Raw genomic sequence first — 13,131 nt, 5'->3', positions numbered from 1 at the left:
AGAGTTTAATTTTTTTTTTTGGCTGGAAATTTTTTTTTAATTATTTAATTATTTATTTATTTTTGGCTGTCACTGGGTCTTCGTTGCTGCGTGCGGGTTTTCTCTAGTTGTAGCGAGTTGGGGCTACTCTTCGTTGCTGTGCGTGGGCTTCTAACTGCAGTGGCTTCTCTTGTTGTGGAGCACGGGCTCTAGTTGCATGGGCTTCAGTAATTGTGGCACGTGGGCTCAGTAGTTGTGGCGTATGGGCTTATTTGCTCCATGGCATGTGGGATCTTCCCGGACCCCTGCATTGGCAGGTGGATTCTTAACCATTATGCCACCAGGGAAGCCCCAGAGTTTAATTTATAATTAACTTAGATAAGTCATAAATAACTTAAGTCCTTTTAATCATTTCAAAATTATATGAAAGACATAGCATTATTATCATTACATTGAGGAAACTGAGGCATAGAGATGTTACATAAATTGCTCAAGAAACATCAATGGAAGAAATATGATTTAAATTCATACCTAATTAAATAGTGTATGTGTCTGTGCTCTTTAATCACAACCATACTGAAGATGTAGGTGAGATCTGTACTGAAGTTATAAATATCACATACCTATATATCTTATCCGGAAGCCTTTTTTGTTATTGCCATGATCTGCTGACCATTGAAGAAATACTTCATGACCATTGCTTGTTATATTAAAAGCAGATGAATAATCCCCACTGAGTGAAACAAGCACTGGACTTTGAATATTTGGTCCTTCAGAAAGAAAATAATACAATTTAGGTGTAACTGAATAATTCATCTTTAGTATTTTATATATTTAGAATAGTATTAAATATGGTGAAATTAATCCAGAACCAATTTACTTCATCAATAATAACTTAAAACATAACATAAAATGTTTGTTTAAACATTTTAATTCCATAGCTAAAGCAGATACAATTTATAACATAATAATCAAGCTAACTACAATTTTCATATGGTATATAGGTAAGTTTGATGTTGATACTTCTAAAAATACCCATAAGATAGAATAAAATCATATAAGCAGTGTTTCTACTGAAGGTCTGAAAGTATAATTAGAGCAGTTGAATTGAATTTATGAATATCCAGTAAATATAACCCATGGTTACCATCATACACCTGAAGAACATCAAATTCCTTTTCTGTCTGGAAGAATTCTACAAACATGCTAATATTATATCCTTTTTCCACAGAAATGCTCCAGGCACACATTTGAAGATTTGGGTAACTGTCAGGATATCCAGGGCTCAATATGACTCCCGTAGAATCCAGGCGTAATTCATTGGCAGGACAGAGCACTGTCAAAAAATATATACCATTAGATGATGCTAGTGTTTTAGACCTAAGTGAAAGTTGCATTTTAAATACTGAAAGTTGCATTTTAAAGTTGCATTTCAATACTTTAATTGAAATGTATTTAAGTGAAAATTGCATTAAATACCCAGTTTTTAAATGTTTTCATATTAAATAACAATAAAGGAGATAATATCTTGAGCTATGTGTATAAAAAGACAACTTGTATAATAAGCTTGAAGTTCAAAATATGGAGGATTGACCTAAAATTTTATGGTATTAATTTCCTTTTATTATTACATGGAAGATACATTATTTTTCTGGACAATAAATACATAGATAATAAAAAGATAAGGTATTTTATTGCCTTCTATTTCTTTATATTATTTTCCCTATTTTCCTTCATCTTCTTACGTTTTCTCCCCTCTGCCTCTCTTGCCTATGTCTTTACCCTGTCCTTTTCCTTCCTTACTTTTTCTTCTGTCCTCAAACTTTAACTCACTCAGGTATGTGAGGACAGACAGGAAACTGCCCCATCTCAGAGGATTCATTCCAGGCAAAGTCACTTCTAATCTCATGAATATGCTTAAGCCACGAGGATTTAACACAATTTTGGGTCACCAGTTACCTTTCAGTTCTTCCTGCTATTTCCAGATCATAAGTGTAAGACAAAGCACAGCTCTTCATTTCATAACAGTACCTCTGCTGTACATCCTGAGAATGTGTGTGTGTGTGCGCACGTGTGTGTGTATCTCCAAGGTATAGTAAACTACTATACTTTAATTGTTGGCCTCAATAGCATTATGCATTGGACCAAATAATAGAAACATATACTTAAATTTGCATTTGGAATGAGAATGTGACCAAGATGATCAAATCCTTATCACTCAAATGATGCCATTTCAGCCCTTTTTTTTCCCTTAAGACTTTGAGTTTTATGGTGTGGGAAGAGTATTGGAATTGCTCAATATAGCCCAAACAGTATAGAAGTAAACCAATATATACCAAACAGGATTTAGTTCAATATGATATAGAACTTTTTACCTGGAAGCCACTGTAGCCACTACAGTAAAATGTCCTATGTATATCACTGATAAATAGTTTTTAAATGTAGCTTGGACCAATTTTTGAGTGTTATTACTGCGTACATCCTTGTTTCTCAATGTTTGTTCAAATAAACTAGGCTTCAAAATACCAAATACTGTTGCTAAAATACAGATGAATAGATGAAGGATTTATATATTTGTCACTTCCAGGGTGGAAGGACATGAAATATTTTGAATTATAAAGTCTTCAAGTAGTATAGGGATGGAAAAGAGTAAGTAAAATAGTGAATTATGGCAACATATGATTGTTCTTTAATCAAGTTAATAACTTGAAATAACTTGAAAATAACTGCCATAACTTCATATACAGATATTTAAACTTTTACTATAGAATACAGTATAGCTAATCTAAGAGTTGTTTCCTTTCTTTTTTTTTAAACTTCTATTTCTCTTATTTGAATCTGAGACATTTGCTTCTTGGATGTGATTTCAAGATTTAAAAAAAAAAAAATTCAGCAAATAGTATTAAGTCCTCAGTCTAAAAAGAGAAACCTGATGTTCGCTTTTCACAAAATGAAAAATATGTAAAATAAATAAACAAATAAAGAAACTTGAAGGCTAGAAATGGAATGGAAAACTTGAGTCAAAGATGAAGAACATTAGTGAATATATAGTTATGGCATATTGAAATAAAAGATATATAACCATATGACAAACTGAATAAGTTTTAAGAAAGGGTTTCTGTTGTGTGTGCCCTGCTGTTTAATACTTCTGAAATATTTAACTAAGTGAGTAACTGGGTTACTGAACATGTTATTCCCTTACTAAAAGCCATTCAGCACCTTCAAAGCCCTTCAACTTCAGTCCCTGCCTACTTCTCCAGCTTTGTTTTCTGCAGCTCCTCCTCTGAAACAGAATGCTCCAAACATACTGGATGACTTATAAATTTTTGAACTCAGCCTATCCATTAGTGCTTCTGTTTCAAAGTCTTACTCTTGTCTGATGCATTTGAAATGTTAGCACATCTCAAAACCCAGATCAAGTCTCATCCTCTGTGAAACAAACACTTCCTGAACCTCTCCTCCATCAACCCAAGGAGAACTGTTGATTTTCTTCTTGGTACCTCTGTCATGTATGCTTCTGTTATTGCAGTTAGCAATTTTATGGCTATCATTTCATCGCTTTTTTCATTTTCTTCTTAGGCTATTGTTATTGAAAAGCAGGTGCTGTACCTTAATGGTCCCAATGTTTTCAATTGAACAAATATTGCATATTACTTTTGAAAAACTGGTATGATTCAATATAATTTACTGTAAATACACAAATTAACCTATTCTCACACTAACCAACATACGCCAAGAGTAAGACAATCATCAAGAGTAAATATGTGTACATTAGATACTGTTAAGCACCTTTTGTTCATTATATCACTTACTTATCACAGCAACCTTAAGAAATGTCTACAATTCTTATCCCCATTATGCATATGAGGAAACTAATGCCCAGAAAGTTTAAAGTACAGAAAGTCTCACACATTCAGCTAGATGGACCCCATGTTTTTAACTATCTGTAGTCACCTATTATATTTCATTTACATCAAACCCTTTGAAGAGCACCATATTTAGACTTGCTTTCCATGTTTTAAGTGTGATATAAAGAACTAAAGAGGATCCAGGGAGGAATAACAAAAATGATATAGCCTCTTTTAGGAAAAGTGAAAAAATCAAATAATTTAAAATAGACTAAAAACAGTATAGATTAGTTACAACAGATTCCAAATGAATGACAATCTTTTAGTGGGATTATGAATAAACTCAAACAAAATTTTAACTCAGCTTTTTAGCTTAAGTGCCTGGTCAATTAATTAATATAGTAATGCTGCATAAACTCATTCTGAGGGATAATTAACTTTTAGCTAGTACCCATAGTGTTATTATGAGACAAAGATTGATCATCCTTTTTTGTATTCTCCAGAGCAGATAGAATAAGAAGAAACACATTTACTAATCTACAGGAAATTCTGATTTTAGAAATATGATATTGAAAATCTGAGAGATGAGGAACTCAAATAACAAAACTGTTTTGTATTTTTAATTAAATATAATATTGAATTGGGATCCAGATATATAAAAAAGAAGTGTTGCTCTCCAAGAGCTCACAATGAAGTTTATACACTGGGTCAAGGAAGAAGTCCTGGTATGTAATTGCTTGTTCATTCAGGAGTAAAGGTGGTAGACTTCAGAATAAACAAACAACTTTAAGATGGCCTATAAAAATCATTGACTAAGAGCAAGGAAAATTCTTATATTGTTGCTGGTTATACCTCCAAACATGTCTTTCTTTTTGATACTGTAAAAGCCCCTTATGAAAATCCTTCTATCTTCTTGTAAGGATTCCAGTGAGGTAGAAAAATCAAACATTTATTCCTACTTACAGCATGCTTGTAATAATAAACAGAATTTTTCTTTTAGGCTCATTGTAACAGTTAAGATACTGCATAAAACAGATTTCTATTTCTCAAGAATAAACCCCAGTGAAGGAAGTAATCCAAGAAAATCTGGAGATGTATAATCAAGTTCAATTCAATTTTATTCAAATTAACCAATATTTATAATTAGTTACTATGTGTTAGGCACTGTTACGGGCCCTAGGAGCTATACAAGTTAATAATACATGATTCCTGAACATCAGAATCCCAGTACATCATTCAAGATCCATCATGGTCTTGCCCTTATAACATGGTGAATGCCTTGAAGTCTGTACCTCACTGTCTTTCATTTCTGTGTCTCTGCATATACCTCTGTCACTTGGACCACACTTTCCCTATCTTAGTTCTACCAAAGTAAGTATCACTTTTCATTTGGAACCTATGACTCAGGGAGCAATGCCTCCATCAAGCTTTCCCTGTCCTACAAACAGTTTAAAATCATGTGACTCTATAGCTCCCTGGCCTGTTTCCTTAGTACTGTCTTGCTACAAGCTGTATGGCTGTCATATCCCTTACACCATGTTGCTTTCACAGCAGGGACCATTTACAACTTTCTGTCTGTTTGTTTTTTCCCTCAGATCCTCATTCTTAACAGGTGCTCAAAAAAGTTTAATGATTCTAGTGGTCAGAATAGAAACTACTTGCAGTCAACCTTGGAATCTTTATTTAAAGTGATTTTTCTTGCTTTCTACCTCCATTTCCACTCCTCACAGCAAAAATAATTTAAATAGATTGAATTGAGTTTGGGATAAACTAGAAAAATTAAGCCTTGGATGAATTAAAAATGTTTACTTAAATCTGAGAAATAATGGAATGAAAAATACCACTTATGAGTTGTATAATATTTAACATTATTGTCAGTTAAATATATAATTATATAAAATAGATTGTTCTCTATTTTGCTAGTACTGAATTAAACATAAAACAGATATTTAGAAATAAATAATCATAAGAATTGGTACCTTGACAAACTGGAGGTGCTCCATCCATCTGGAGTCGTTCTCCTAATCTGCATGTCAGAATTGCATTACCAACCAAAGTAAATCCTGGAAGACACTGATACCTAATAATATCACCTATTTAAAAAAAAAAATGCAGAAGGGGCTTCTGATAAGGAACAAGGTAATGGTTAAAGTAAACAGATGTTTCAATATAAAATTAGAATATTTTTTCTTTCAGTCATTTTCAATCAATATAAAAATTCTATTAGTTATAAGCAGTGATGACATTCAAAATATTGAACTACTAGTATGTCATAAACACTGATCAATCAGAACTGAAGCCAATAATAAACTACAAGTAAGACTGTACTGGGGCAATCTGGTTAGATATAAGCAATAGTAGTAAGGAAATAATCCGGTTGGTACTGGTAAGATATTCATTAAAAATATATCAAGCAGTTAAAAGGAGATTCCTAGTTATTGCTATTAAGATTAGATGTACATTGGTCATTGATGTTTTCTTACATTTCTCAACAAATATGAATATTACTAGGATAATAATGATAAAAATTTATTATGATAACATTAGGATGTCTTCTTTTCTTACATAATTTTTCAAACTATTAGATATTATTACAGTTAAATTTCCAACCAAGTTTTAAAAGGACTTTATTTACGATCAAATTGAGCATAACCAACCAATTGTTTTCAAAGACATGGAAATAAAACATGTCTTCTAATACACCCTACATATCCTTCATTATACACATCAGGTTTATGCCTGAATTCAACACTACAGTGTTGGAAGGTAGCAAAATAATACTTTGGAAGGAACTACCAGAATAGTTATACGGTTCAAATTCCTGCACTGTTTTCTAACTGTACATCCTGGAAATACAGAATTCTTTCTTCTTGCCTAATACTCTCTTTCCTCTTTTCATTGTTACCCAGTCTTAAGAATTCTAAACAATCCCCATCGATCCAGGGAAAGAAGGTCTAAGACAGGCTGCTACTATTCTTTATTCTTATTTCTTTTAAAGTAAATACCTCTGCTAACAGTATGTTTTCTTTGAAAGTAATTTAGCAGACTTTACCTATTTCAAATTCATCATCTTCTGTCAAAATTTCAGCATTGGGTACAGGTGGTGGAGGTTGACACACTCTTAGTTGATAGGCTATAAAAATAGACAATGTTTATTCCTTCTCTGAGCAGCTATACATATTCACATATGTGAAAAAAGAAAATTACATAAGGTTTATTTATAAGAATAAAAATATATGGTAGAATTTATCAAGTTTCAACTATTTCTTTATTTAAAAAAATGCTACAACATTGAGGGAAAATTAATCATTCCTTAAATATTTTCCCATGGTAAGAATGCTTACCTTTTAACTCCTTATTTCTCACCCTCATTCTAGTCCTTCTGATTATGTGCTTCTATCTTGGCATAATCACAATTTGGAATTATACACTCATGTTTGTTTATGTGCTCAATGCCTAGCTTCCCAAGGTTCATCGCAGAATCCCCTGCATCTAGCAAAGTGCCTAGCATTCAGTCATAATTGCGAACAATACTCAAGGCTTACTCTATTCCAAGGAATATTATGAACATTTTATTTATATTAACTCTATTAGTCCTCACAAAAATTTTATTTATTTTATTACTTAATTTATGTAATGAGTTCTATAATTATTCCCATTATATAAAAGAAAAACTGTTAAAAGAATTAAAGAATTTGTCCAACTCATACAGCTATAATATGGCAGAGCTGGGATTTGAACATAGACAGTCTGGCTCCAGAGCCTTCTTTCACCATGCTAGATTAATATATTTATGTTAAATTTTATGTTTCTAAACTGGTCATCCCATTAGATTAGGTAGATTCTTATTTGGCATAAGGTAAAGGCCACTGAAAAAAGGTCTCTATGAATCTAAGTATCATGACTACTGGCCCTATATGATATCTGTATCACAACTGTTTGCTTAGTTAAAGCCTTGTTTTCACTAGTTGTCTTCAAAGATGTAATATACTATTATTAATTTAAGAAACACATTTTACGCTGTTATAACCTTGAAGAAAAATGTGTTTTATATGCATAATTTTATTACTTAAACTTAGGAGTTAATTTCTTTATGTACCTCAATTCGGAGATAAAAAGAAGGAGGTTTAAAGGCATAGTAACTTGCCCGAGATCACACAACTAGTACAGGGTTTATCCAGAAGTCCAGCCTATGTCCTTCAATGTCAAAGCCCATATCTTCAGTATGGGCCCTATTGTGAGAGTATTACGAGAGTACTGAGGAATATCAACTAGACTAGTTAAGGAAAATTCTGATAAAAAGAAATGAATGAGATAAATTTTAAAGGATGAGTACGATTTTTTCCAGTGCTGAAGGGTAATCATTGGCAGAAGAGCATTCAGAGGAGGAAACATGAGCAAAAATTACAATTATCAAGGTAAAAGGTAGTTGTGAGAAACGCCAGAGAGGTAAGGGAAGGGGGAGAGGAAGATACAGAGAGCCCTACAGGGAGAAATCCTTATAAGATTATGCTTTATTTATTTATTGTTTTATTGGAGTATAATTGCTTTAGAGGAGAGCATTTTATCTGATCTTTGTTTGCCTGTAAACTTGTTTTTAATCTTCATGCTAATCAAAAATTATTTTATTTTAAAGAAGAAGCATATTTTTATCAATGAGGAATTCATGACTCCTGTCATCTGTAGAACCTGCTTAGAATGACTTAGATAACTCAGCTGGAGAGTTTAAAAGACTAGAGGTTGGAAATTATTATTATGAGGAAGATGATGCTCAGAGATACTGTGTTATTTTCCCAAGACCACGTGGGTGATGTGATGGAGGGTGTGAGGAGGTGTAATGTCCGTACCTCCTTCCTCTACAATAAGAGCAATTCTATTTTCATCAATTTTATAGATTTGAATTCTGAATAAATTTTCCTTCGAACAAATTTCCTACAATCTCCACCTAAGTGATTTCATTGATCCTTTTGACTTCAAGTCTGACTTTGTGTCTCAATTCCCAGTTTTACATCACCAGGATAAACATATCTTCTGAGCTCTTCACTACCTACCTCCTCCTACCCTTTACTCTTATTTTCTAATCACAGAACTCTGTTTTGTAGCACATACAATCATGACATGTAGGATACGATGCCCTTGCATAGTTATTAAATAAGTCAATGGTGTCTTAAAGGTGAATGGCATGTCAAATAAAATGATTCATCTAAAAGAGAACACAGATTTAGCTTAAATGTGTATTTTAAATGTGTAAATATCTATGTTACGCAGTTTTTCCATTAATGGTCATCACTTTGAAGCTGTTTCTAAATAGAACAATCCATGGAAAACATGGACTAAAATACATACTCATGCTATTTAAAATTTTGATGATACAATTTAAAAGTTTCAGTTCTGCCTGTAACTGGATATCATGACTTGTTTCAACATTTATTATTTTCCATTTATTAGCTTACTTTTTCACTATTTGTGACTCCATCTAGGCTTTAAGTAACATAAGGGAGGAGATTCTTCATGTGTCTTTTTCACAATTGAGTAATAAGCTCCTTTCACTTTACTTATAATCCAACAAATATTTGCTAAGTAATACACAAAATATAGGTTTTTTTCAGGAGGGAAAGAGTCTCGAAACAAATAGTCTTCTCTAAGAAGACTCTAGCTCTAAAATTGCAAATGGGATGAAACAGAGGCAATTGTGGGTTAGAGTGCCTGTCAGTATCTTTTGAGGATGATCATTGTTTGAACAGTGCTCTGTTTTCATTCAAATGTGTACAGATGTCTGGTTCCTGGTCCAACAAATTTGCTTCTTAAAATCACTTTAGAGTTTAATTCTGGCAATATATATTGGTTATTTTTCATTTCCTATTTTCTTTGTAATGAAATAACCAACCCAATTCCAGAAAAGAATGCTGCTGCTTTTATCTACTTCAGTTCAACTGAGCTATTCAAGGCTTCTTCAAAAAAAGACACAACAGGACACTGGCAAATTGCCATTCCTTCTCTAAACCACAAAAGCACAAGTGCACAACCTTTCTGCCAAATAAGGATGCAGTATTTCTTACAGAGGAAAAGAAAATGTTCTATGTGCTCTTATAAATTCTAAGTTCTCTATAACCACTATTGTACTTCAGTGGTGACCCAGATTAGTTCAAGTATGATAACTTCATGATTTGGGGAAGATTTGGAGGAGAAAAAGCACTGATAATTACATACTCAGTTATGTAATTCTGGTAAGGCTATTTCAAAAGTTATGTAAAATAACTTTAAGCAGCTCCACTTGAAAGTAGAGTTAGGAGCATTTAAACAAATGCTATCTGAGTTCCAATTAAGAAGAAAAAATAATTAGTAATTTTTTTTTCCATTTTGGAGAAAGTCTGCTAGTGAATTGATATGAACCATACAGGTAAGTTTCAGTGGTGCTTAAATTACTTACAAATATCACGTTTTATCTGTTAGTATTTTATAATCCATTTGTTTCTCTGCCTATAGAAGGGAGAATCTTTGAATTCAAGAGAAAATGTTCAGCCCTAGATTTGGAGATGAGATAGAGAAATGGAATGGATCATTAGAAATGGATCAACAAGAAGTTACTAGGTATTTTCCTAGAGACGGAAAAACAGAAGTATAGTAAACAAGCTTTTGGGAAATATCCTGAATTATCCATAAGAAAATTCCAATATCTTTTGCATGAAGTGACTTCCCCATATTCCAGTAGCTAATGGAAAGTATCCTACCTTAGTACTGAGACCATTAGAGTCTGAAAAGTAATGTGCTAAAGGTCTCTTCTCTACACGGTTGAGTTGCCTGGCACATTAGTAGATAACAGAGCACATCAGAGGTGACAATTTTTTCTTTGTCAGTCTCTATTTTCCTTTTTCTGTTTACTATCATAGTTTGGTTTGTTTTGGCTATGAAGGAACACGTTTTAGCTCTTTAACCATCACTTTATTCTGCATATTGAAAAGAAAAGACTAAAGAAAAAAAAGCAAAAGAAAACAAAACAAAGCACAGCCCCTGTATGCTGTTGGCTTGGAGCCGGCCTGGCTCTAACTGATAGGCCATGATTTTCTACTGTTGACTGTAATCAATTTAACTAACAACTAACATCAGACATGATAGCTCTTTGACCTTGTTGGAAAAAGACAAAAATAAGACCTTTCCCAAATCATGTCTGAGCATAGAAAAGACAAAACAAAAACCATAAAACAAAATGAAAACGCTATCCAAACCACCAATATGACCAAGATTCCTCCATCTCAGCTAGTACGAGAGAATGCTGCTACCCCACGCCAATCATAGTTTTAGGTGTGTTCCATACCTTCCACCTTCTAGAAAAAAATTAAGATACCCAATTATAGAACTGCTGCAATTTTCTAAGAGCATCCAACCCAGAGGAAAAGCATGCTTCCTTGAACTTTCCAGAACCATCTTACACAGCCCAAATCCTATAACAAGCCCCTCCTAACACCCTCTCACTGAGACTCCACGGGGTTTCTCATGGTATGTTGTCCCACACATTACAGTGAGCCTATAAACTCAACTTTGTTTAACTACAGAGATGTTCCTGATGGACTTTGGCTGGAGGGGGTTGAGATACTGTAGAATAAAAATGCCATCTTATCACACACAGCAAAATACCAAAATATGGTAAGCAATTTTGACATGACTTTTTGTCATTTAAGTAATCACTAAGTAGTCATTTAAATAATAGTAAATGGCAGTATCTTTTCATCATTATAGTTTTACTAGTTTGGTTTTTTAGCTGTATATATATATAAAATTGTATGATGTTCATACCCCCTATGCTCTCTGGAAATCAAACAATGAAACATTTCATCAGCTCAATGCTCTATCTACTGAAATATGAAAGGAGGTCAGATCTTTACGTTGTGGGAGGCAATGGGGTCACACAGTTCAAAGCAATGGTGATTTATGTTTTATATAAAATGTGTCCTTATATCTACAGTAGTCTCTTTTAGGATGAGACTTTGTGGAGTTAAATATACTTGTCCCCAAATACAGCATTCATTGTAAAGGCAATATAACCTTAAAAGATGACCTAAAAGGTATTACAGGCTTTTAAAATACATTTCTTAAAAATAATCTGAAATTCAATATATAATCAACCCACTCATTCACAGAAGCTGTGCCAATAACAGAAAGCAATGGATAATATATATTATTAAATTGTATTATCCTAAGAAAATCTTCTGTAATGATTGAGGTTCCCTAATATCTGATATTAGAAAAAGAGGTACCCTGGATAATAGATTTAAGCATTAAAATGATACTTTATGTTTTAAATTAATAAATATATATTCTGGCTATACTACAGTGGTTGGCATAAGTCAGATTCCCAATAAACTTATCTTATTTTCTCATCACCATAGCACATTTTGGAAACTACAAAGAGGAACACACTAATCTGTGATAAACCTACCAACATATTGTTGTTAGCCTGTAGATCCTGGGGAAGAGAAGCACTAAAAAGTTCAAAGTTCCAAGTTGTAATTAGGAGAGGTATTTTCTAGAAAGTGAGATGACTTATCTTGATAAAAATGAAAATCATTGCCAATTTTTAAAGAAAAATTATGTTTACATACCATTAAATATAATCTATGCATGAGATAATACCAGCTTAGGACACTACCTGGCACTTGGTAAGAACTCAGTATAGTTTAGCTATTATTATGATTGCTGTTATTGTTGTCATTATTTAAAAAGAGGTCAGTCCTTAAGTCAGACAGACCTATTTTGAATTCCCAGCAGCCCTTCTATTTATTAGTTCTCTGGCTTTATATATGTTACAAATTTCTGTCTTTTGGTTCTTTAATTATTAAAATAGGGATAATAATACTTATATTGCAGAGTTATTACAAAAATTAGCATGGAAAGCATCTAGCATAGTGCCTGGCATATTAAGTATTCAGCAAATGGTAGCTATCGCTATTAGAGTGACTATACAAAGTTAGTGTCTGTAAAAACATGCAGTTGAAACAGGTTTTTTGTAATTTACTTTCAGGAAGTCATTGATTAGGACTGAATACTGTTATTATTTATTATAAGACAAACCCATCTTGACTCTATGGCAGATATCAAGAAAATTCAGGGGCTTCCCTGGTGGCGCAGTGGTTGAGAGTCCTCCTGCCGATGCAGGCGACATGGGTTCGTGTCCCGGTCCGGGAAGATCCAACATGCCGCGGAGCGGCTAGGCCCGTGAGCCATGGCCGCTAAGCCTGCGCGTCCGGAGCCTGCGCGTCCGGAGCCTGTGCTCCGCAACCGGAGAGGCCACAACAGTGAGAGGCCC

General features: G+C 33.4%; 1 protein-coding gene across 3 annotated transcripts in view; it reads right to left on the bottom strand.

Moving 5' to 3' along the window:
* CSMD3 (CUB and Sushi multiple domains 3) overlaps positions 1-13,131 on the bottom strand; it is a gene marked incomplete at both ends in the record, with an annotated part of 1,078,626 nt that overhangs the window by 88,278 nt on the left and 977,217 nt on the right. For all 3 annotated transcript variants that reach the window (XM_082674966.1, XM_082674967.1, XM_082674968.1), the window contains 4 exons: positions 603-749; positions 1,127-1,315; positions 5,807-5,920; positions 6,880-6,960. In XM_082674966.1, the coding sequence (XP_082531092.1) occupies positions 603-749; positions 1,127-1,315; positions 5,807-5,920; positions 6,880-6,960 (531 nt within the window). The remainder of the gene's footprint in view (positions 1-602; positions 750-1,126; positions 1,316-5,806; positions 5,921-6,879; positions 6,961-13,131) is intronic.

Source organism: Grampus griseus (genome assembly GCF_964374135.1).
Source record: "Grampus griseus genome assembly, chromosome: 17".
NCBI classification, from domain to species: Eukaryota; Metazoa; Chordata; class Mammalia; order Artiodactyla; family Delphinidae; genus Grampus; species Grampus griseus.
Note: the sequence above shows the minus strand (reverse complement) of the source record. Positions and strands in the feature narration are given on the sequence as shown.